The sequence below is a fragment of the Triturus cristatus genome, chromosome 7 (genome assembly GCF_964204655.1).
Source record: "Triturus cristatus chromosome 7, aTriCri1.1, whole genome shotgun sequence".
NCBI classification, from domain to species: domain Eukaryota; kingdom Metazoa; phylum Chordata; class Amphibia; order Caudata; family Salamandridae; genus Triturus; species Triturus cristatus.
Window position 1 is genome coordinate 809,179,351 of NC_140590.1, and position 26,788 is coordinate 809,206,138.

The following is a 26,788-nucleotide window of genomic DNA, read 5'->3' on the forward strand; positions in this document are numbered from 1 at the left end:
CTCTCTACTACTCACTCTCTGCTCTCTACCTCTCTCTCTACTACTCTTTACCTCTCTACGCACACACATTTATATACATACATATATGAACATATATACACATCTGCATATCTATATAAATGCATGCATACATATATGCATGCAGACATATGCATGTTATGTACATGAAAGTTTGAAAAACACTAATAAAAGCAAAGCTAAAAAGCCACCTAATTACAAACAGAATTGCTTAAACTTAAACGAGACCTATTGCATTTTCAATGCTTGTTTCTGTAGTCATCCCAAGAACGAGTCGGCGTTTGCGACCATACTGGACTGATTGTCATGGTTGAGGCCAAGTACAGTAATACCAAAGACGACCGTAAATGTATAAGAGATCGGAAACCTACGGTTTCGTGTAAAAGGAGTGTCGGCATTAATCATGTAGGTGCATAAACCACAAATTAGGCACGTAAACACACACGTTCGAGGTGGCCAGAATACTGACGCTATGTGGATCGTAAATCGGGTCACGACCGTGACTGCCCCGCCACACCATGCCTTCTCACTGGGTTCACCTATAAGCACTAAGATGGCCGCGGTTTGACGTATTGCCGAATGCCTTTAACAGCAAGTGCGACACGAAAGAACACAGTTCCCGGATATATGAAGGCGTGGTCAGTAAACTCCATCAGAGAGACGTCGGAAACGGAAGTGAGGTGGAATGGGATTTGTTGTTCTATTTTTTTCTGTCGGGCTTGTAGGAACAGATTCCGTGTGTGCTGTGGCGTAAAAGAGACGGAGAGATGCCGGTAAGTGGTTTAGGGATGGAGGCATCAGCGCTGTAAGTGGGATGAAAAAAGTGTGTTTGTGGGAGTGTCTCTAAAGGGGGCGTGGACTATGTAATTATAGGCATGACTTAAAACGTAAACTAAATTTCTGTGATTTCCATAGTGTGTCACACTAACGGTATTTTGAATCCTCTGCATTTTTTGGTTATTACATTCAGATATACAACACAGCAACAGACCCCTAAATCCAACCGGAACCATTGCCGTTGTCAATGGTTGCTTCTGGGTTCTGCAGAAAGGCAAATGTCCATGTATTCTGAAACCTGTTTGACTCACTGACAGGCACTGTGAGAAACTCGCAGTGCCTTCAGTTTAACTTAAGAGCTCTTATTTGGGCAAGCTATACAGAACATACCGGTTATACAAGTTTGTACATCTCAGTCATTGTGTGCCATTCGCAGAATCTGGGGGGAGGGTTGCCTGCTCTTCTTTTCAGATAAATCATTGTAGTATATGTAAACCAATGTCTTCCCATGGCCAGCTGAGGTACACTTATCGTCTGTTTGATGAATATCTCCTCGAGCATTGTCTCTGTGCTGCTTTGTTTTGCTAATCTTCTTAATTTCTATGAATAAAGGGTTGAGCACCTCCCAATAATGGTCTGTTTAGGTGGAGCCTACCAGACAGCGCAGCTGTCCGGTTTCACAAGCCCTATTGTAGGCTTTTTGAGCACTTACATGGGCTTATTAATCGTTTGCTTTACTTTCACTGTCATTTCTTTGCATCTTATTCAATGGCTTTCCTTGTTACAGTTTCAGTCTTGTCTTAGTCCCTCCCTTGGATCACAGCCTCCGTACTTACCATCTCTCTCTTTAGCTGGCTTTTAGACCTTCTATTGCCGCCTTTTGGGGAACAACTTCTTGTTGTACTGTTAGGCAGTTTTAATTTTTTTTCAACAGAGGAAGGGGGGGAAAAAGTCACCCACATCATTTTTTTTTTCTTTAGGCATGATGCTGAGCATCAGCAGTGCTGTGAAATATCGCCAAAAACATTGGCAAATCCAATAAGTCCCAAAGGCGAGATCTGTTGGCTTTGCAAGTGCTTGTTTTGTGAAGACAAAGGAAGCTGGCAATATTGACATAAAATAAGGCACACTGCCTTCCATTACGCTTAAAGTAGTGTTTTTTCCCCCAGAAATATGTTTTTATATATCTAGTGTGAAATTGATTTAACATGATGAAAGACCCTAATGCTGTGGATCCTTAGGTGGTTTGGTGGAGCCCTTGTGATTGTAATTAATCAGTTTCAGGGTGAGTGAAAGAGTCAGTCTCTGAGTGAATAAAATAGACTTGCATACCAGCCAACACTTCCTTATTTAGACCACATCACTCTCTTTTCAATTCTAGTCACACTTTCAAAACGCAAAATGCCAAATTTGACTTTAATAGGGTCTCTTTGCAGACCCTAATTACCCTCCCAAAAATAGTTTGTCCTTCGTTCAATATAACTATTACCTATCAAATCCTACCTGCATTCACGAGACAGCAGGTGAACTATGAATTTGTATTTAATATAGGTTTATAAGTTTTCATAATTAATATAATTTTCCGTGAATTATCAACTGTGGGACAGACCTTGATATTACTTTGACTTGTTAGGTGTTTGACGGCAGGAGTGGCAACCCCTTTACATTTAATGAGCTATAAATAAAATGACATGATATTTGTTTGGTTGTCAACAGGAAAGTGGTAGCGTTTTCAGAATGGGTATCAGCTGTTAGCTGAATTCACACTGACACCGAGGTTGCCCGGGAGTTAACTCCGCCAGTGTAATCAGTAAACTTGTTAATAAAAATTTCTACAAAAAGTTTTTGGTATCATTCAGTATGTTGCAGTAACTGTGAAATATGCACTGGCAGTTTCACTGACTGCCTTACAGGACTATGGGTGGCGATATTACGAACATTGACATCTAGAGAGAACACATCATCACTAGATTGTCAAATCGGGAAAATAGCAAAAGAAGGCACAATTAGAGTGATAGGAACATTCTTTAGGGAAGAGAGACATTTATGTTATTGTATGTATAAGCCCTTGTAACTATAGCCTCAGACAAGGTTCCAAAAAGCTATGCTGGTAAAGTCAACAGAAATGCCTGTTTACTTAGGAGGATCAAACTTGACAGCCTCCCAGCATTGGAATTTCACGTGCTGTAAATGATTTGCTAATCACCTTTTTGGGCGTTTTCGATTCAAACAATTTATGATTTCCCAGCTTCGAGGCAGAGTGAAGCATTGCAGGATCAAGCCTCCTGTTTCTAGGGATGCAGCACCTACGTGATTTCAGTTTCGAATTGTTTGAAATCCCTCCCAAAAAGCTGGTAACTGAACAAGGCATTTTGATTTTCCATATGCTTTTTCAGTAAATGAGCACACCTTTTGTAATCTGTATTACTCGGATTGGATCAAATGTTAAGAACTTGTGCAGAATGATGTGCCTCCAATTTGTTTTGTAATTGAGGCACGTGTTTGCTTATTTTAAGGCACACAATAGTCACTAAAAAGATTGATGCTTTGTTTTGTGATTTACGTTTGGTAACGACAATTTACTGATTCAGTAAAGTGTAAAATAGACATGCGGTGAGAGATGCTCTTAAGAGATAGTTGGACAATAGATTGTGTGTGTTATCCTCATTTTTACTAAAGGTATCCTCTGTATTTTTCTGTTGTTGCAATTGTTATTTAAGTTTCAGTGGAAAGATACAACAGCTTGTAATTACAAAGCAATGGAAAGAACATTGCCATACACAACCCCCAGGACAATGCCCTGCATTACAGCACAACATAGAATGCATTGTTCACATAGACAATGAACCCGGCCGAGTAGAGATTGAGGCTTACAATCCAAGAGGGCTGCGTCCACACGAACTAGCCACCTGAAACAAGGAGGGTTTATACAATGCTAGACATATCGGTCCCATATGCCACATTCATGTCCACCCATTATACAGTCACCCCAGAGGAACTAGCCACTATTGTGTGCCCAGGTACAGCTGTTAGTGAGCAAAACAGCCTTATTAGCACTGTCAGCCTGGGTGTCCACCAGGAGTGAGCTTGCCTTTTCTGAGGAGATAGTTACTCAGTGGATCCCAAATGTCGGTCCGTTCATAGGTGGAATTAAAAGATAATGTGTCCAGCTGTTGGCAATATTATAAGTCCTGCAACCGTTCTGCCATCACAGGCGGATTGTCCCTCGCCCAGTGGCAAGCTGCCCGTCTCATTGCCAACAGTAGATCGATGGACATATATCGGCACTTCTCCTGTGCTATATTTAAAGTGCAACTCAGTGGAGCCAGTTTAGGCAAAGTTGATAGTACCAAATATTTGGGACCAATAAGTAGCTATAGGGTAGCATATCAAAGCACAGTGGATAAAATATGCTTCAGAGATGCCACAACAGGCACATCTAGATTCTGCGCATAGTCCCCATGCACACAATTGGAGCGGGGTGTGGAATGAAGGTATCCTCTTTTTTTTTTTTCCTGAGTTTTATATAGCGCAAACTTGACCCGATGGTATCAGAGCGCTTTACATGAGCACCAGTTGCGTTACAGACGGATTTTTAATGACACTGAGAGATTAACAGAATCACAAGATATTGAGCGGCCCAGCCGAGACTCAAACCTGGTTTCCCTGCTTGGAGGTCAACCCTTCTAGCTGTTAGGCTACATTCTCCCCCTATCCTTGAGCACACATCACCATGAGTTATTACACTGATGAGATTTTGTGTAGGTGTACTTGGATTAAGTACACCTACAGAAAGAATGCAAAACGAAATCCTCAGCACACGAAAGTCATGTCACAATGATTATCACAGTGCGGAATGTGAGCACAAATTCAATGCAGTAAAGTAATTCTTGTTCTTTTTTTTTATTCCTTAGATCTTCAAACAGCGGACTCATGTTTCGTTGCTTACAAGGGAAATCGTCCCGCGACTTTATCAAGGCTATGTCTTCTTATATCCTTATATTGTGGTGATAATTCCAACCCACAGAGGGGTTTCTGTTTCTAGCGACGTCCACTATAGTCGTGCATGTATTCAAAAGGTCCAGGTGTTCCGTACTCGGATCAACACGAGGAGGGATGTCCCCTGACCAGTGTTCACGCATCACGAATCTAAGACTGTGTGATACACTTGGACCTTTTGGATACATGCACAACTATAGTGGACGTCGCTAGAAACAGAAACCCCTTTATGGGTTGGAATTATCACCACAATATAAGGATATACTTAAAGAAGACATAGCCTTGATAAAGTCGCTGGACGATTTCCATTGTAAGCGACAAAACACGTGTCGGCTGTTTGAGGATCTAAGGAATGAAGATAAAGAACAAGAATTACTTTACTGTATTGAATTTTGGCTCCCATTCAGCACTGTGATAATCATTGTGACATGACTTTCGTGTGCTGAGGATTTCGTTTTGCATGTTTAGTTGGCTTAGGTCAGCTACTTTTTAGGGGAGATCGGTGGTTCTCTTCCCCTTACAGCACCGAGACAAAGATTGGCATTTTCATATCAATATTTGTGATATTCTCCTGAGTGGCGCCAGTTTCCTAAAAAACAATACCACTGTCCAGTAGCGTCTACCTACAGAGAGAATAACTACTTATCCTCATGAATCTCTCAATGGCTTTTGATGTACTGGAGAAACCAAATCCTCAAAAGTCATATAGTCACACCTTCTAATTGAGCAACCGGCCCCTTTTGAAATGGTTTACCTGGTACCTAGGTACACAATTACCTTGTGAAAATGTAAGTTTAGTACCCACGCATTATAGCATCCATGAAGAATTGACTGTTAACTAATGAACAACAGAAAGCCCTAGAGGGAGAGATCACAGATGAAGAGATAAGAGCACAGTGTAGGAAAATGGTAAAGGGAAAGACAGCCGGACCAGATGGCCTCCCTATTGAGTTTTTTTTCTGTAAAGTTCTATTTAATGAGATAAATAACGGTGGGGAAATGGTCCCCATTTCTTGGTCAGAGGCTACAGTCACTTTGATTTTAAAACCTAATAAGGACTCGCAGAAAGTGGATTCGTATAGACTGATATCCCTTTTAAATCCGGACCGCAAGATCTTGTCCGGAGTTATAGCATCACATGTAGCTAAGGTAATAAGAGGTTATTAATCCCAATCAAAGAGGCTTTATACCAGGGAGGCAGCTTAATGAATTAACATTTCAGTTGATGGGGGGCTGTAGACATGGCAGAGGCCCGGAATTTACCCCTAACTATAGTGGCAGTTGATTCAGCCAAAGCTTTTGACCAGGTGCACTGGGCTCGCAGTATATGGTAAGGGCGGTGCAAAATCTGTATTATGGTCCTAAGGCTTAGGTGTTGGTAAATGGGGAATTGTCAAATTGGTTCAATATTTTTAGAGGGACAAGACAGGGCTGCCCCCTGTCCCCGCTTCTCTTCAATCTGTATATAGAGCCACTAGCCAACTTGATAAGGGCAGACACCACTATTCTTCTTTTTAAATCGTATGATTTCGAAGTTAAATTAGCACTATATGCAGATGATTTGAAGCTGTTTACAAGTAATCCGCAAGATGCAATTCCCAATCTGATGAGGAAGGCGGAGATATTTCTCTGGGTAAAAAGTGGATACAGTAAAAACTGAGATAATGGAATGGAACCAGGGTCTGGCGAGTCAAGGGGCAAAAACACAAATACGGTATCTTGGTGTTTTAATTACCCAGTAGATGTAGGATATTACAAAAACAAACTGGAGGAAAGTCAGTCAGGAAATAGCTGGTCTGCTGTTAAAATGGGCGAATTTACCTTTAAATATCTATGGTCGGGTAAACCTCATGAAAATGATTATCCTCCCAAAAATTACTTTCCTTTTCAACACTATTCCGCTAGTCTTTTAAAAAGAAGGTATAGCTAAACTCCAGGGGAGGATATGAAGTTTATTTGGGCGTCAAAAGGCCCTAGGATAGCCCGGTAAAAGTCAAGGAGGAGGCTAGAGGTTGGAGGATTGGCGCTACCAGACTTACTTGCCTATTGCTATGCCTTTCACTTTAAGAATGTTCGCATGCTCGCTAACCAGACCGATAAGTAATCGATTGGCTTACTTTTTGAGGCTATGTTGGTGGATATTCTGCAAGGTGGACATCGCTTCCTTTTTAGGTCTCGCCTACGCAGTACGCATGCGCTGCATAGGAGGACGTTTAGCTGTCGTTCTGCTCTTTTTGGAAGCACATACTCATGCTTGTGGCGGCATCCACCTTGCGGGAGCACGCAGGGGCGCACCACAAGCACGAGTATGTGCTTCCAAGAAGAGCAGACTGCGCGCGCAGGCACGCACGTACCACTCTGCTTTTCCAGGTCTTTCGTCTAGCCCGCCGTCCACACGGCCGCCTTACTTCTTCAGTTTCACGCTCCATCTTGTCTCAGTTGCTTCTCTTTGTATACCGATTTATCCCCCATTCTTTCCGTGTTCCCACGTTTCTCAACTAATCCTTGTCTCGCTGTCTTCGCCCTTTCTCTCCTAGTTTCTAAAGCTGTTTTCCCATCGCTCACAATTTCGCTTTCACTTGGGATTTTGCTTTCACTCGCCTTTTTCGCCTTCTCTCCCTCGGTTTCTCCTTGCCCCCCCTTCTCTCCCTCTGTTTCTCCAGCTCCTCTTTTTTTTCATAGCTCAAATGTATCAAAAGTTACTAAAAGAAACGCATTAAATGTGGGCCGCAGAGCAGCACATACTTTACAGGTTAGTCACTGATCGCTATTTTCAGCTGCTAAACTGATGCTAATTAGATAAAGCCTTTGCCCAGGCAGTATTAGTATGTCTTAAAATAACAAAATAGTGAAATACTGCCCAGAGGTTCCTTGATCAAACCATATCATGTGCCTTTTCTTTCTACCTAATTAAGTCAGCAGTTTTTAGTAGTGCTATTTGATTTGTTCCTCCATTTCCACATAATTCCTGAGACCAGAGTTGAAATGTTTGTTCATTTTGCAGTAGTGTCACTTAAAGTATTATCTCCAGGACCTGAAAACATCACAAATAAATGAACTGAAACATGGACGCTGTGCGCCTCCCATTAATGCCAGGAGAGGTCCCACCGCAGGGCCTTTCTGAGCATCCTAGGACATGCATGGTCTCTGCTTGTGTGCCCCCTGACCTGAATTACTCACCTGTTCTCGGATGCTCTGTTAGGGTGGGAGTCTTGAACTCTGGGCCCTGTAGAGAGTTTGTTCTCCCAAACTTGGATCCATAACTCGCCCACCACATGCAGTGCGTACCCACCCCTAGTGTGACAGAGGCATTTGCAAATGTAAATTATTTTACAGATGAGATTAACTCTCACATTACACTTACCTCTTAGAATGTGTTTATTGGCTTGAGTGGATGGCGTTAATTACATTTTCCTTTTTGGTCTTGCCACTTATTGATACAAATATTGTGAGGTCATAAGCGTTGCATTTTGTGTGTGAGTTTTTTGTTTGCATGACTGTTGTGCTAGTTGTAGATTGCTGTAGCTCTTTAAGTGAATTAATAAATATATATATTAAAAAGGATTTTTTTACAATTCAGTATTGATTCAATACGCCTTTTTGTTTTCACCTCAATTCATTGTTTAAATCTTCATCTGTCAATCCATGTGCATGTAATTTTATTAGAAATTGCTAATTCTTATCTCTAGTTTAATTATAAATGTTATCTATTTTTCAGTGGTAATGTTATTTTTTCATTTTAAACTCTTACCAACATGTAACAAAGTATGGAACATATTTGGATCTTTCAAATCTATCTGTTTGTTTGCCCTTATGCACAGACCTCTTTTCTTGTGCTGAGCCAAACGTTTCATAACCTGTTTCGTCTTTCTAGTGATGGTTTTTAAAGGCTTAAACTGGGTTTCCTGTTTCAGACAGGCGTAGTTTTAGGAAAAACTCCTAAACTCCAGCTCGGTTTATCGGAAGCAACGCTCTCTTCCCACTTTGAAGCTTGTCTCTCCATCATGTTTCTAGAAGGTGTAACCAGTTGTTTACATTTTGTTAGAATGTCTCCATGCACTCTTTCTCTAGGTGGTCTGTCCCTGGAGTACCGCAGGCTAGAGTGATGCAGTGATCCTTGTAGCATCTTCATCATCCTGGACGGAAATGACCCTTCCCAGACCATGGTCAGTCAGTCGGTTGTCCCTCTTCGAGCTGGTTCTTCAGAAAGAGCTGTGCTCTGCTCTGTCGTAGAGAGGTGCGTCGCTCTGTGTGTTTTTAGGTCGAGCCTGGGCAGCGCGTGCAATGCTCTGCGAGGAATGGAATACAAGCTCCGCTCATATCCCGGCCCATTTTTTCTATTGGGGAGAAAAGGAGGCGGGACTGTGCCGCGTTGCCCTGCATATCCAAAGCAAGCCCACTGCTAGAAAGATACTGGGTCTCCAAGCCATGAGCTTCACTCTTTCATCTTTTTAAAAATGTGCATAATACACAATGTGCTCTTGTGGATAATTCTTGTTGCTCCTTTGTGATGTTAGTAAAAGTAAAGGGTCAACCCATATGAAGTCACTGGGACCTGGGTAGAGAACAGTATGGAGAAAAGTGGTCCCAGCATACAGATCATTCAAAACAAAACCTTAAACACAGTTGACCAAACGGCTCAAAGAAATTCGAATGCCATTTAATCACATCGAATAGGTTAAGATGCTTCAAATGGAATCAACAATTTAAGCAACAATTTGTGAAAGAAAAACACGTGCCCAGAGAGAGGGATAGGAGAGTGAGTGAATTAGTGCGGGATTTGAGAGGAAGTGAACACAGTGGTAAATATACTAAATTATAATCAAATTGATCGGCATACTCGAATCTCTGCTGCATATTATACACAGATTAAATCCTAGTCACAATATCCACAATTCTGAGTAATGCCATATATAGACGATCACAGTGCATCCTGTACTGTTGATGATATTGGCAAAAGATGTTGTGTCGACGTTTCGACCCCTTGAGTGTTGTAGGTAATTGGTGCAACCTTACGAAATGGGGTCTTCATCAGGACTGGGGTAAACAAGAAAGGAGGTTGGGCACCATGTCTGTCGGAGGACACCATGTCTGTCGGAGGACAGGCCTCTAAGACGTCCGAAGGCTCGTAGGTACTGTCGGGAGAAACAGCCAGATTTATTCCCTGATGGTGAACTAGCGGTGTTTAATTCCCAGCAGTTCCATCGTCCAAATCACCTGGATTTATTTCCCGGCATTGCTGTTCATTGTGAAGTTTAAGACACAACCCGACAGAATAGTGTTCTACGGTGTCCACCACTCTCTATGCCCGTTTGTTACCACCGAGGAGTTTGAACCCCTCTCTCTCTGACGACCTTCGGACGTCTTAGAGGCCTGTCCTCCGACAGACATGTTGCCCAACCTCCTTTCTTGTTTACCCCAGTCCTGATGAAGACCCCATTTCGTAAGGTTGCGCCAATTACCTACAACACTCAAGGGGTCGAAACGTCGACACAACATCTTTTGCCAATATCATCAACAGTACAGGATGCACTGTGATCGTCTATATATGGCATTACTCAGAATTGTGGATATTGTGACTAGGATTTAATCTGTGTATAATATGCGGCAGAGATTCAAGTATGCCGATCAATTTGATTTATAATTTAGTATATTTACCACTGTGTTCACTTCCTCTCAAATCCCGCACTAATTCACTCACTCTCCTATCCCTCTCTCTGGGCACGTGTTTTTCTTTCACAAATTGTTGCTTAAATTGTTGATTCCATTTGAAGCATCTTAACCTATTCGATGTGATTAAATGGCATTCGAATTTCTTTGAGCCGTTTGGTCAACTGTGTTTTTTAATGTTTTGTTTTGAATGATCTGTATGCTGGGACCACTTTTCTCCATACCTTTGTGATGTTAGGCTGCAAGCTTTCGTCCTGTCTTCCTCCAAGATTCAAATAAGCTTGGGGATAGCAGGAAAGGATTTGGAAAATGGCAACCAATACTTTGCCTGAAGCCAAATGGCAGCACCATCAGAAACAAGCATTGGCATAGCCAATAGGTCTCGCCTTTGGGACCTTAAAAGTGTTTAGCCATGCAACAGTTGGTGTTGTTGCACTAAGGATATTGTGCTGCATAACTAAAAACTTATATGGTCTCAAAAGCGAGACCTATTTGCTATGCCAATCCTTGGTGAATATTGAGACCTAAAGTTTTTTAAAAAGGTGAGGCTGAAGATCTTGAAGTCCGCATTAAGTATGTGGCTGTATGTGCGGAAAAGATTAGTAATTCCATATTTTTCATCATGGGCTCCGATCTGGGACACTCCGGGTACCCTGGAATGTTTGAGGGATCAACTTAGTCAGCCCTTAAAATCAGGAGGTGTCTGCTATTGGGCAGATCTTAAGGAGGGCTTAAATTTAATGAGCTGGGAAGCATTGAACCACTGTACCAAAGTACAGCTAACAAGATTTAAATATTACCACTTGAGCTCCTGGTGGGCGACACAAGATTGGGCAGAGGAGGAGGAGTCAAAATTCGATCAGGTGATGAGAACTGACCAGTGGAAATAGGAAATCTCTTTCTGGTATTGGGCCTTCCTGGAGACGGATGTGAAGATTGAAACCAAAATTTTAAATTTGTGGGGTAAAGAGTTTGGTGATGAAGATCTGAAGCAAATATGGTGCGATTCATATGGTACGTTTATGAACAGTAGTAAAACCGGCATCACTTAAACGTAATCCCCTATTTACTACCTATAGAGTTTATTGGTCACCTGCGAAGCTTTCCAAGATTAACGGCAATACTTATAACTGCCCAAGATGTATGCTTGTAGCAGCAGATGATGTACAGTTGTTTGTTATGCCCAAAAATAGTATCCTATTGGAATTGGGTCTGTGTCTTTATAGGAGAAATTATTGGGAAACAGATTAAAGCCCTCGTCTTATTTTCTTTGGGCTAAATCCAGAGGAAGAAGTACAGACCAGAGCGATAGTTCTTGTTTTATGTAATCTTGTTAGCAGGCGTGATATCTGTAGGCTATGGAAATCTGAAAGTCCTCCGTCTCTCACTGAGTGCCTTAGAAACCTCATATATACAAGTGAGTCTGACATGGCGTGCGACCCAAGAAGTAAAGATAAAATCTGGGCTCTGTTGGTAATGTGGAGAGAGAAGGCAAGTGAGTCCAATTATTAAGCCAATCTTGCTGTTGGCCATGGTATCTCCTATTCTCCGGTGGTCTCAGTTCATAAAGGAGATGGAAGTGGAAAGAGCGGTATGCTTGTGGGACACTATTCTTTCTTTCCCTCTTCTGGTCTCCGGTCTGGTCTGCCCTTGTCAGACCTAGAGGGATCAGAGTACAACCTAGCAAGAAAGTTGGCAGAATAAGTACACACACAAAAAATGACTGTTTCACCTTCTGTTTAACGCATATACATTTAGCCTTGATAACAAAACAAGTGTTCTCATGTCACCCACCGCCATCATATAGATGATACTTCATTGTACCTCAAGGTTGAAGCGGGACAATATATCACCTATCTTGCTGATTTCCTTTCTAAAATACATAACTATTTATCATATAGCTTTCTCAATCTTATTACAAAAAGTCACAATTCCTAAACCTCTGTTCCTAATCTCCCAAATTTCTCATTATGAACAGAGCTTTGACGGTTAAGAATATTGATCTCTTTCCAACATTGGTAACCAGTTCAAATTTTGTAGTTGTGGCCTTAAATGTAATTTATAGGTTGAAACAAAAAAGTGTTACTGCATGTGACTTACATTTTCAGCGGAACATTAATCATTGGATCTAGAATCGGACATTTGCTGAGTGGTCTATGTCCCAGTCACCTCATGATTTGGCCGTGGCACTAACCACCCAGTGAGGCTCACAAAAGCCATTCAGTATGTGGCAAAACACTGTGTATTCCCACAGTCTTGATCAGGATTTGAAGCTGTGTAAATAAGCACTGTGTGTGAGTAAAAACATTCTAGGCCTATGCTCTCAGAAATACCTGGCAAGGAAAGATACAATTCAGTGAGGTTACAGGCTATCTACAGCAATTATGATTCACACCTGGAGATCCAGGACTTTCAAGTGTTAGCAAACCCTGAATAAAGGTTTTTTTTTTCTAGTTGAGTCCAAAGATGTGGAACTCTCCTCCACCCCACAGATATGATATCCCTTTTCCATCATTGTTAGGGTTCTTACATGCATTCGGCAATCAGGCATTTGTGTGTGGAAATATAGAAATGACAATATGCATATGAGCATTTAAAGAAGGGCAAATATTTCCAAATGGGGCAAAGTAAGTTGCAAGCGGACTAAACAGAAGAACTAGCTTACAAATCATACGTTTTTTGTTTAGTCGGAGGTTGGTTAGTGATCTGTTGAGCACATTTGGAAAAACCTTTATCAGTCTTGACAAAGCCTGATAATTTGCAATAGATGCATAACGCAGTGAACCATTTACCAGGCTCTCTCCAAAAAATGTGTTAACTAACTTTAAATGCTATTAGAGCCGACTTAGGCTCTTTACAAAGCAGTATGACCGGCTGTAAGAGCAGTGTTATATGTTCTGGTCTAGTTGGGTCTTTAAGGTCCAGCTAGGGGCTTTAAAGGATTTGGAAGGTTTTGTTAGTCAACTACAGGCCTCCTGGTTCCATCTCTGTTACAAGTTTCACTGACTTTTTGCCATTGTGATCCTAATCGCCCTGAACAATTTGGCCGATTTTGAAACCTTCTGTTGCAATCTGACACCCAGTTCAGTTCATAAGGCTTTATTCGGAGCTTAAAAACAAAGTACATAAAAGCACATACATACATATATAACAACATCATCATTTTAACAAATCAATCTAACATTTAAAAATACTTTAAAACAGTTTTAAAATGACATACTTGGCCTTGCTTTGATAGCCCGTAGAAGAAAAGTGGCAGTAAAAAAAACAGACATCAGGTGATGGGTTGAATAACAATTTCATAGTATCATTTACAGTCCTAACTCCATACTTCTTAAAAACGGGTTTTAAAAAAGCTGAACGAATATTCCCATAAAATGAACAAAACAGTAAGAAGTGCATGGTACTTTGTACAGTAATATTGTCACATGGGCAAGGACCAATTGGGTGTTTTCTAATGCTTGGAAATGCCACCAAATGATGAACATTACCAAAACGGAGTCTTGTCAGAACGAATCTGTGGGAGGGTCTGGAAACAAAACTCGGGTACGGTTGAAACCCTGTCGTTTCACTGAAACTTCCATAAAACCGACAGGTTGTTAAATTACCACTAATCCTCCCTCGCTTCTCGTTCCTATAGCTCATAAAAGCAGATTTCAACTCGTTTTTGGTCAAACAAGAGGCGGCATAGTGATCCTCTATTACATTAAGATCATAGATTTCCAAAAAACTATCAGAAACAAATTTAACCCATGGAATCTTTAAATGATTATCGGTAGAGAGACAGTCTTCAATAATAACTCTATTTAAAGAGGTCTCTTCCTTTACCCAAATTGCACGCCAGAGCATAAGTGGTCTAAGGGCTACGGAGTCTGAGAGATGTTGGATTCCAAACTCCTTATGCACCAAGTCGGTAGAAGCCGAAGTGGGTAGACTTAAAAGTCTTTTAAGAAAGGTATTTTCCTCCACTTGTAGACTTCCACTCGGGGCGTGCCCCCAAATACCAGCACCATAGAGAGTAATAGAAAGACACCTCATTTGGTAAATTTTCAGCATATCCATGAGCCGTTTATCCCCAAGTTTAGAAGCAAACTGAAACACCCCATGGGCACTTTTCGCCATTCTACCCCTTACATAGTTAATCTCGCTGGACCAACTACCTGATTTGGAAAAGGTGATACCTAGGTAGTTGAAAGAGTCCACCGTTTGGACCTTTTGCCCTTCGATGAAAAAGGAATGTGGTTTTTTACAACTATTACCACACTCCATGACAAAGGTTTTTGATTTATTGATCTTCAACTTCCTGTCCTTGATGAACAGAGAAAATCTGTCCATTAGACGTTGAAGGCCGATAGGGGTCCTAGATAAAATAACGGCGTCGTCAGCGTAAAGTAGAACGGGAATATGAAAATCAAGGGTTTTAGGGGTATCAGCCGCTACAGTTTTTAAGACCGAGTCAACCTCATTAATAAAGAGTGTAAAAAGTAGGGGGGCGAGTACACACCCCTGCCTGATACCACGTCTAATAGGCAACTTAGGAGTGCACTCTCCTCCCGGGCCATAACGGACACTAGATCTAAGATTGGCGTTTAGCCGGGCCAAGAAGTGGACAATGCCCTCCGGAGCTCCCATTTCCAGAAGTTTCTCACATAAAATCTTGTGGTTCACCATGTCGAAGGCACTACTCAAATCTGCAAAGCAGAGAAAAAGAGAACCTTTCTTAGCCTTCGTATATTTCCCTATTAGAAGTTCAAGGTTAAGGCACTGTTCTACTGTCCCCCGTCCCTTCCTGAAACCATATTGAGAGTTTGCCAGTATGTTATTAGAATCGGCCCATTCTTCGAGTCTGACCAGGAGCACCCTACTCATGATTTTTACGGAGGAATCTAGAAGGGAGATTGGTCGATAGTTCTTAGCATCCCTCCTCTCTCCCTTCTTGTAGATAGGTACTATAATGGATTCCTCCCATGAGGGTGGGACACCGAAGCAGACTGCTGCGTTAAACACATTTGTTAGTAGCGGGCCCCAAATCTCAGGTTCTTTTTTATAGACATCAATGGGCACCCCATCTGGCCCCTGGGCCTTACCTCCCTTACTGGCAAAAATACTATCCTGAACTTCAAAGATGGTTATATCTAAAGGAATGACAGGCCAGTCACCTCGATCTACATCCAGGGATTTATCCGACTCAAAAATCATGGAAAAGTGGGAAACCCAACTTTCTGCACTAACGTTAGCAGTCAGCTCAGGCATCTCCTCATTTTTAAGAAATGGACAGTTAACTGTTGCCCAGAAAAGAGAGGAGTCTGAGGTTTCAGCTGCCTGGTCTAACTTGTCCCAGGCGTCTTGCCTTAATTCGGCCTTCCTGTTGACAATTGCTGCCTGATAGGTGGCTCTAAGCCCCCTAACCAAATTTATGTCTCTAGGTTTAGCAGCAAGTGCCTCTTTGAGACCCTTAAGTGCAATGGTGCTAGCATGGTCAAACCATCCCTTTTGCCTGCACGATTTGCCCTTAAGGAACACTGTAAATTTTGCCTCGATAGTAGTATTAATATTAATAAACTTAGGGATAGTTACATCCGTCAGTTCTTTACTCTCTAAAATAACGGAAATATCGTTAAGACAAATATTAATAATGGAGTTGGACAAGATATCTGCTTTATCCCCTTTCCACCTAATTCTAGTACCGTTGGGACGATGGGGTTCGATATTACCTATTATGTTGGGTTTGGGGCCCCTTTTCGCCTTCCATAGTACAACCTCCATAGTTAGACAGTTATGGTCACTGATTAGGTTATCTATTATCAGAGGGGCTGTACACCACTGGTTGAGGCTAGATGAGATGCAAATATAGTCAATCACAGTATTTGCATTCCGGCCCGTGAATGTAGGGATGATTTCACCAGAGGCACCCTTCAAGTTCTCCAACAATTCCAAATCATAAGTCATCAGGATTTTATTTAGTGACTCTCCGTAGGAATTGTGGGGAAAGTGGCAGACGCCTTCCCCCCAACAATTAACAAAACCACAGGCCCTATGGACAGGGGATGGACATACAACAGTGTTAAAATCCCCTAGCCAAATGAAATCAAACATAACATTGTTGCCCGTAGCTATATCTGCCAAAGCGGACTCCAAAGCAAAAACTACCTCGTGCCTAGAATTGTCAAATACGTTATTATAAAAGTTGATTAAAAGGGTATTTCTACCCAGCTCCTGAGAAAGCCATAAAATCTGGGAATGGTCCCCAATGGTTACATGTTTCTTAACAATAAGTGGCACGTCCACAGAGATCAGAGTCAGAAGCCCACCCTTAGCTCTGCCTGAAGTGGAAGCCACAGCCGGCAAATGGTAAGAAACAAAACCCAAATAGTTAATGGGTACCAGACTCCAGGTTTCCTGAAAACAAATAATGTTAAAATTATTGATAAAATCAAACCATCCTAGACAAGTATCCTTATGTAAGAGGCCAGCAACATTCCAACATGCAATGGAGCACCGGCCTCTATTGTCTAATATGGTGGGTGTAGTTGGATCAATCTTGTCCCCAACGCCAGTGATCGGTCTTACTGGTCCGCTATCCATTGAAACAGCAATAGGATTAACATTGGGGTCTTTTAGACCAATGGTCTCTGCTAATTCATGAGCCCCCCTGGTCATACTACAACTTCCCTTTCCCATAGAAACAGTCACAGTCCCAGGGACCACCGAAGGTAGCCCCAGTCAATCATTGCAATCAAGGCCACTCAGGGGCTGAAATCTATTGAACGTGGGAATGGTAGGGCCATCATACATATTCAAACCTCTAGACCTCCCTTGATAACGCTCAGCATCCGATTGAATATCAAAGTCTCTATAGAAGAACCCCAGGGGACGTAGGGATATTCCTTCATCTCGTATGGGAAGAGAAGCAGCTTTAATCAGCGCCGTGGAGGTTAGTTGCGGATTTCGAAAGTTGATAACTATGCAATCCCCTCCACAGGTCTTGTGTGATTTCCCCACCCAATTGGTTCTTCTAGTGCTTAAAATATCCCCAGAGAGTGCAATTGGAAAACCGCACTGCCTGTGAAGCCAATCCACGGTTTTATTCTTTAGAGAGGAGTGTGATTCAACCAAGCCGTGGTTGCTTCCAGACATGCTTAAAGGGGGGACATTTGTTAACACTGCTACAAATGGTGCACAGGACGGTGGTAGATCCGGCTGGGGGCTACTAAGACTATTGTAATTCACATTGGGACCCATCTGCTTCCTTAGTACTGAGCTAAAGGAAGGTTTAGCTTGAGCCGGCGACTGCAGGAGGGAGTTAGGTACAGCAGGAGTTGCAACACGATCATTCCCTGAGTTAGAGTTACTGCTCTCAACCGTCGTCGGGTCAGATATGTGGGGATTAGAAGACGCCACAGCAGATACAAAATCTTTTTCGACAGTAGTTACTACCTTTGCGGTATTTAGGAGGGTATCCACTAAACCGCCCAGTCTGACTACTTCGTCAGAGATTGTAGCAAGTTTGGTCAGTAGGGGTGTAACAAGTAGATCAAGCTTTGCCTCGATAGCATTAAGCAAAATATCTAGTTGCTCATTGTTCAAACTGATCGTGGGACCATCCAGTAACTTAATTTGATCCTGCTGAGTATTGGGCAATAAGGGGTCAATTCTTTTAACAGGGCGATTCCCCCCTCGTTTGGGCAGATTAGTTTTGCTAATAATCCTGCAAGAACGTATTGATCTTTGTGGCCTTGGGGCCTGCACATTTGGGGCTATTGGGTCTGAAGAAATTTCTACATCCGAATCTACTTCATTGATGGGCATGGTAGTGACAATTGGCTCTCTTATGGTGTCATTGGTAGCAACCAATACGGGACTGGCCAATGAGTTCGTGTGGACACTAGCATCAAGGATGGAGGTTGACTGAGATGCTGGTTCGATAGGGGAAGGAGGGCCTATACTTTGTGGCCCTGATCGTCCTAAGGACTTCCTCCTTTCTTGATTGATTTTATCCACCATCTTTACCAGATAGTTATCCATAGTGGACAACGCAGCCGCTGGTTTGGCTTTAGGCTTTGAGAAATCAAGCTATGCCAGTACCAATAATGCAAAAACAGGAGGACACGACAATAATCAACAACCTATTACCCAAGGCAAAATAAAGCTACCCAGCACAGAGGGTCACGTCGACCAAAACCACTATGTCATTCACTGCCCCTCACTCATAGCAGTTACGACACGGCAGGTCACACAACCAATTGGGCAGAATAACAGCAAACGGTATACAGTCAAGGGTAATGGCCCCCTCCTACCCGCTCCTGTCCCGGACTGTCACAGACTGTCCGCCCTTAGTCCGGGCTTCGTCCGGCGACGTCCGCGCGCGTCCCGCGCTGCGGGAGGGCTGCTGGTAATTTATTGTCCCCGGCGCTGCTGTGACGCGATTGCCCTGCGCCACCCAGAGCCTGCTGGGAGTTGTAGTCAGTAATCAGTAACAGCCGTTCCCCTCACGGCGAGACCGGATGGTCAACGGGCGGGCTGGCCGTTCCCCTCACGGCGCGAAAGTAAGGAGCTGGAGCAAAGCTTGGCCGTTTCCCTCACGGCTGAAACAGGTATTCCTAGTGCGACACCCATTGTGACACCCTGTGGTGGTTGCCAGCAGTTGCATTAATGTAGGAATGCCCTTCTTGCATTCTTTGAGTGCTGGCACATGGTAACTTATGGTGGGCTGTTAGAAGGTTTGGGGCTAAAGTTGATGTATCTGAAATCTCTGCCTGAACCATCCTGAGGGTCAATCAGGAGTGACTCGGCATTAGTGGAGAATTGAGGTTGACTGAGGGTATGATCTGAGTTTCCTGATAAGCAGATGAGGGTCTGTAGGGGCCCGTAGAAGACGTATGAGTGTCTGTTGGAAATGGCCCTTTCTGCAGGGTTACCCCAAACGTTTTGCCTTCCTCCTCTTTTTGTGACCTTGTTTTTGTTGGCCTTAGGACTCTGAGCAGTCCCTGCTAATCAGTGCTAAAATACATGTGCTTCTTCCCTAAAGTGTGTAATTGGTGTATACGTGATTGATATAATGAATTTTCTTCTAAGTCCCTTGTAAAGTGGTATACCATATACCCAAGGCCTGTAAGTTAAATGCTGCTAGTGGGTTGCAGCACTGATTGTGCCACGCACAGAAGTAGCCTTTCAAACCTGTCTCAGGCTTGCCACTGCAGGGCTTGTGTGCTCTGTTTACTGCCACTTCAACTTAGCATTTAAAACCAACTTGCCAAGCCTTAAGCTCCCCTTTTTAGGTCGAGCCTAGTGCAGCGCGCTTGCGTTGCTTTAGAAAATGACAAATGACCTCTTGGAATCACTTCAGCTTTTCAGCAAACTCGTGCGTGTGGCTAAAAAAAGCCACATGCACGAGTTTGCTGAGAGGGCTGAAGTGATTGGCCATTGCGTGTGGCTTTCAAAAATTGAAAGCCTGCAATTGGCCAAAGGCGGGTGCATGTCCCGCCTTCTCTCTGAACGTTAACTCCCCTGGCCTAAGGAGCCCGGGAGCGAGCAGCAGCGCGGTCGGATGCCAGCTGCATTTCTGACATTCCTTGTGTAATTAGCACGGTCGCGTTAACTTTTGCGGCTGCGCTTTTTACACAATATTGTCAAGTTAGCTGCTCGAAGGTGATTGGTCACTTGCAAAGCGCCGAGTAGATGCGTCTTTGGCAAGAGTTGGTGTAGTGCACTGATGCTGAATGTGGGCCGGACAGATGCCTCCAGTGTATTTTGTTTTTTGGCACTTGAGGTACAGGGAATCTTCTTTCACAAATGAGGAGGACTCCTATTATTATCTTGAGAAGGAAACATGTATGTGCTGGCTTTGCAGAAACCAGAGATCCAAAATGAGAAGTCTAATACAGAAAATACTTCCACTGTTTGTCGTTTCCCGTGCACCCCCTCCACCCTAACAGCCAAATCTGGACAGCCAGCAGGATGGCTCAGTGAGCTGAAAACTCACCGCTGACATGCACACTAATCTACAGGTCACATGTGTGAATCCTGCAATCTAAACTCAGCCTTCCACCCTTCCGAGGTTAATCAATTGAGTGCCATTAAAATGGCTCATAGCACCCCCCTTTTATGTACAGTGCTAACAAATGCCATACGTGTGGTAGACCGCATTATATACACAACACCAGTTATTATTTTTGTTAATATTACCGTGCAACAAGTCACCATTGGACCCCTCAATTAAAGTGTAATGAAGGTGTCTAACCTCTCATTACACCCAAGATACAGGTGCAATTTAGTGCTACATGTGTCCCGTTTGCCATGCTTATTCCACACCAGAAACCCTTTCTCCACAATTTAATAAAATTAAGCTGTACCATAATACACAACGAAAGGGGGTCTAACTCTTTCAGTTTTCTGCAGCTCAGTTGGCCTTTGTTCTTTTCTAATAAAACCACAGCAGTGCAACAGTGCGAACTGATTACCCGTAAATAAACCATTTTATTTCTAGGGGCTACCAGCAGTAGAGACACAAATCCGTTCTTTACTCAGTCCTGCGTCCCGAACAATCACCAACAAGAGGCAGTCCATGTTCTCTCCTTTTGTAGGAACTTCATTTCCAAGTGTGTAAAGAACAGTTATCACAAAATTACTCAGTTGTGAGCACTATTCCTAAACCCTTCTAAGATAAAATCTGACTTTATATAGACCAACTAAATTTTTTGATTTTCGCCGTTTTAGGTGTTAGATCTTTGTGAATGAATAACGATTTGGCTTTGTACAAGCCTGCCCTGCTGTATATTCTTTCATCTTACATTTCATTATTTGTTAATAAGCCTGTTTTACTTTCCACCTACATCTCATATAAATTAACACAATCATTGGTAGGGTGAATTATCTTGAACCTTATTCACTTTCTTTGTGCTAAACCCTTCTCTTAATAATCATAACCATAATTGCGTTTAATTCTGGAAACCAGGCTACTTTGTTTCACATCCTAGCGTACTAGTGGGAAATCCCATTGCCGGTGTGGTGGGATAATATCAACCTGAAAATAACATCATGCAATAATTTCGACTCCAAGATCTAGAGTTGCACAATTTCGTCAAGTTAAGTAGATGGGGAGTTAGACCAGTAAATCTTTATTCTTCCAGTGCCTGGATACCCTCACGTGTGATAATGTTGTACAATTGAAGATTTTGGAGTCTTTATTGCTCTGTGCCAATGTTTTTTGTGGTTGATATTTTGACCTACAAATTTCATGAGCAAGTGATGTCATGTATCTAGCTACTTACTTTTTTCCATCAACTAGGTACGTTTTAAAAAAAAAAAAAAGAAATTTATTGCCTTTTATAACACTCACATCAGAACCCTGCAAAATAGCATTGCACATTGGTCTTGGGCGGGAAGTACAACCCATTGACCTGCTGCTGCTGTCGATATCCTCGCTGTGCCCCCTCTGTGCATGACAACATGGAAGTTCACAGTATTCCCGTAGCTATGTATAATGCACCTTGGCTATACCCCCCCCCCCCCCCCCACAATAAAATCTCAACAACAAAGACACCCGCCCCCCTCCCTGCTGTCTCCCCTTGAGTATCGTTCAGATCGATTGATATGCTCCCTAGTATCCCAGGCGTGGATAGGGGTGGCGCACCAGAACCTTCCGTTGTGACCCCCTTCTGCACCCATGTGTGCTAATGCTGTGCCCATTCTCGCTTAACTATTGGGGGATCCCACCTTAATCCGGTCCCTGGGGTCAACTAGGTAACTGATGAGTGATACTTAAACTATCTCCAAACCACACTTCTTGTGTACGCAGGCAAATCGGCTGCCACAAACCACAACCAGTTTTCAATCGTTATTCTGTGACTCATTGCAGCTGTGTCTGCTGTTGCCTCATCAGTGTCAAGGGGAGTAAACCTTCCAACAATACCATTCATGTGTGATCATGAAATGGTCACCTGTTATCATGTGACCACAAGGTCCACTTCTAACCCTCGCTGCCATGCTAGAGTAAGGGTTTGGTGTCACTGCCAATATTCTAAGACCCAGGGCCCTCCCTCAAATTAAGTATTTTAAACAAAATCTACCCTGGGGTTACATGCATGAAAACTCTTTGAGATCTGCTGATCAGAGCTCCTTCCCAATCTTCGTCTGAACGCTAGCTGCCTTACACACACCATTCATTCTGCAACCCCCCCCCCCCAACATGTTGTGATTCTATCATATTCTCTATGTGACTGAATCTACTAGAATCTTCCCCCCATGACAACACTGGACTCCTACCAAGATACAGAAAAGACATGTAAAATCTCATCCAATAGTACGCTTTGGGGAAAACTGTCAGAAAGCTCCTCTGAAAGCATACTTTCACTGGGGTAAACCATAACACTGTGCCCAGTGCTTATGCTTGTGCTCTGCCAGACAGTGTCCAACATCAATGGCACAACTGTAAATCTCAGTGTTATATAAGCATACGGTTCAAGTGTGACAAATTATGGCATGGCTTCAGAGGGCAAACATCTGCATGGATTGCTAAAAAAATTAGATCATTGAGTAATAGATGTATAAAATCTGCACACATTTCTTATTTCTTCATTCTTCTGTGAGTACATTGTAAAGATCATGCTATCCAAAGATCTGTAAGACAGCAACCTTTTTGTTAAAATTACTTTGTTTCATGGTAATGCTACATCTGTTTCTGCAACCAGAACTACTCTGCCCCTCACCATGTTTTGTAATTTGAACTTTGTAACTTCACCTTCCTTTACAAAGCCTTGAAGTGCTGGTCTCCCTCAGCCCTCTTCACATGATAACCATAACTGGCCAAAACGAATCATTCCGTGAAAGAGTGCGGGAACACTTGTATGTAGCACCTTCTATTGTGCTAAAGGAACTCATGGCTGGTGACTTTGGGCAGCACACTTGCGATTTAAGCAGTTTCTCTCAATCTGCTGCGTTTTTGTGTGCAATAAACACAAACGTGCACAAACACCCGTGTCTTAAGAAATCGAGGTGGCTATCATTTGCTTGCGCTTTAACAGGGAGGATGCAGATGAGTGGATCTCTGCAAGGGATACAGTCCAAGAAGGGTCCTTCGCTAGAGGCATATGTGATTAAGGGTGCACCTTAAAACATCTCCACTAAAATCCAGTTTTTCACATAGCATTCCAACTGACCCACAGCCGGGTGTCTGTCTGTGAGTTTTCTGTTATTCCATTCACACATATCATACATACAACTACGAGAATACACCTAACACATGCCAGTCCTGTTGGCTTTGGCAGTGCTTGTTAGCGATATCAGATGACTGGGTAGCAACAATGAATTGTTGTGAATGATTAGAATTTTAATTCTGAAAATATGAGGCTGTGATGTAAACATTACTAAGGTCTGTGGAAGGGAAAGTGAATCTTCATAGAGTTTCAATAACTCCTGTTCTCTTCTCACCAACTTCAACTGCAGTCCATCATTCTGTTAGACACAGCATCTTTCTGAAATCCTCCATCTCTATATCTTACACGTCATCTCCTTTCTGTTCACCACTGTCTTATCACTCTGTCCTTCTGCATGTAGTACTCCCTTTCGTCACCTCCCCTTCAAAATGGGGAGAGGAGTTGGCCTAACGGCTAGAGCGATCGACCTCGAAACTGGGGAACTGGGTTTGAGTCTCGGCAATCACGCTAAACGTTCTGTGATGCTGGGCAAATCCATTAATCTCCCCGTGCCTAACAAAAATGAATGTGTCCTCAAGTAACGCAACTGTTGCTATGTAAAGCGCTGACATGCATTCCCTTACTTTTTTTTCTGTAAATCATTGTTGAGGAATCGATCAGTTTTTTTTCCCTACGATGTTAAGGGCATGGACAGTGGGGCTGGAAGGGACCAGTTGGAAAGCTAGTTTGTAATTCTTACCGGCATTAGATTTGGCAGGAGCGGCCCCACTGCAAGTCGTGCTCTCCGATGTGTACGTGACACAATGTGCCTTTTATTGTATCATGGCGCCACCTTTGGTAACCTTAGGGTGACTTTTCCAAGAGTCTCATTTTACTCATCTCATAGGATCATAGACCTGCTCAGTGTCTGGCAGACATTAATGTTAGGACGATAGTTCACCTTGTGATAAATTCTAGCCAACATAAATACTGTGAAACTGAGGGCTTCTGCGGAGTGGTGGGCTTTACTTGGGCCTGTTTTGTACTGTTACTGTTTATGAGAACAACAATTAAACGAATTAAAACAAACAAAAAAACATTGTGACAAATTCAGGATTCTTGTGACCTGAACTCGTTATGGCATGAGCGATATTTTGTATATTCAACTACATATGCCCTGCAGGCCAAAACACAAGAAATCCTGCGGTTAATTACGTATATCAATTTAAACTAAATGCCTCAGCAAACACTGAAAACCTATTTCAAAATACAACTGAAATGTTATTCCAAGTCTTTCTGTAGTTGGAAACCCACGTACCACAAGCACGACTACGTAGAAACCACTTGAAACTGAGGAACTGCAATTTCCACCCAGGAGCGCGTCCATCACAACTGAATGCGATAGCCCTCATTTTGTAAACTGTATGTGGCCAGGCCACGCTGCCAACTCCGGGTCTGGTGGCTTAGTGGACTATTGGTGTCCACTGTAGGGGCCTGTGTTTGACCTCAGGGACACAGGGTCAAATCCTGGCAGGTCCAATCAGCCTTCCATCCTTCTGAGGTCCATAAAATGAGTACCATTGAATTGGGTAACAATAAACATCTGTTATTCAGCGCCAAGATACTCTTCTGGGTGAACATGTGTTTTACAAACCCACACATTATGTTAAACGCCAGGCTGTGCAGTGTTGTTTTGGGGCACGGGCTAGACCTATTTAGGCCCCCCCTGTTTGTTCAAGTACGAACTTTGAAGCCTACATGATGCCAAACAAACTTTCAGAAGCAGTCTACTCACAAAAGCAGTTGAAATTGTCTTTCCACCCAGGGCCCCCAAAAATCCTTAAGATATCACTGGGCAAGGTGAAACCAAGAGGTTGAAGTGCAGGTAGGCAGAGACGATATGGAAGTAGAAAGAGGTCCGTTAGTTGGAGAGAAAGCTTACTTTCCTAGGGGGAACCCCTGGGAAGGTGGGAGCCCTGGGTTGTTGTCCACTTTGACCATACCTTAAAACGTCTCTGAGACTGTGACCTCTGCTTGTGCTCTTTGCACTGTAAGACCCTTAACTCCCTTTACTCTGCGAATCCGCTGCCGCTGCTGCCAGCCATTGTACAAATGCTCAGCCTTTGAACAGCCTCCATTTCCTCCACAGGACATTGAATAGGGCCAATGACGTGAATAGGTAAGGTGTTCACTGCCGCTAGTCAGTCATCGCTTTCACTTGGTACTGAGGCACTCTTTGCAAGTATTGCCCTTTGCCTCATTACGCCCTAGCTCCATAGACTTTTTGTTTACACTTGGTGGATGTGACGTTATGTCCTCATTATTGTGGCTTCTGCAGCTTCAGGAAACCAGACCCGCAGGATGTTATGTTATTGTTACTTATTATGTGCAACAAATCACCCTAAAAGGGTCTCTAGGTGCTGCTACATATCCACAGTCTGGAAGCTACAGATTAGGGTCTTCTAAGTTACAAACTGGATAGCGAGGCAAAAACAACCATGTTTTAAGAGCTTTTTTAAACTGTCTATAGTCAGTGCAGACACAAAGATGTGTTGGAAGGTAGTTCCCGTATTGACGAGCTACATACGGTAAGTATCTGCACACATATCTAGCGGTACAGATGCGGCGAGGATGTAACAAAAGTTTCCCGCATGTCCTAAGACTTCTAGTGGGGGAATACCATTTGAGTTTTTCTGTTGATATTGTGGTCCATGCCCATAAAGGGATTTGTGGACAAAACAAAGAAGTTTAAATCATGATCACTTTTTTTTATTGGCAACCAGTGGACACTTCTGAGAATGGGTTCTTAGGGCAACTGAGGTGAAAGGTAACAAACTAACTGTGGCGCTGTATTTTGGGCCACCTGAAGTTTTGTGAACAGTCCTTCATTCATAGAAGCCAGTAGCGCATTCCCATAGTCCAGGTGACTAATTATAAGGGCCTGAACTAGGGATTTTCTTGATTTGAGCGGTAGCCACTGATCTACTTTTCGTAGGGCGCATAGTTGCAAAACACGAACCCGTAATGTAGTTAACATGTACCTTCATTGAAAGGATCTCATCCACCATTATTCCCAGGTTTCTCACCACTACTTTCGGAGTTGGGGCTATGTCTAAGGTATGAGGCCACCAGTCCTCGGACCATATTGAGTGGGCCTTCCCGAACAGTACAATCTCTGTTTTGCTTGCATC

At 42.9% G+C, this 26,788-nt stretch overlaps 1 protein-coding gene across 1 annotated transcript in view; it reads left to right on the plus strand.

Moving 5' to 3' along the window:
- The first annotated feature begins 345 nt into the window (after positions 1-345).
- The window catches only part of ATOX1 (antioxidant 1 copper chaperone), a 102,320-nt gene continuing 75,877 nt past the window's right edge, over positions 346-26,788 (plus strand). The window contains exon 1 of the mRNA XM_085617667.1: positions 346-791. Within this exon, the coding sequence (XP_085473793.1) occupies positions 786-791 (6 nt within the window). The 5' untranslated portion in view covers positions 346-785. The remainder of the gene's footprint in view (positions 792-26,788) is intronic.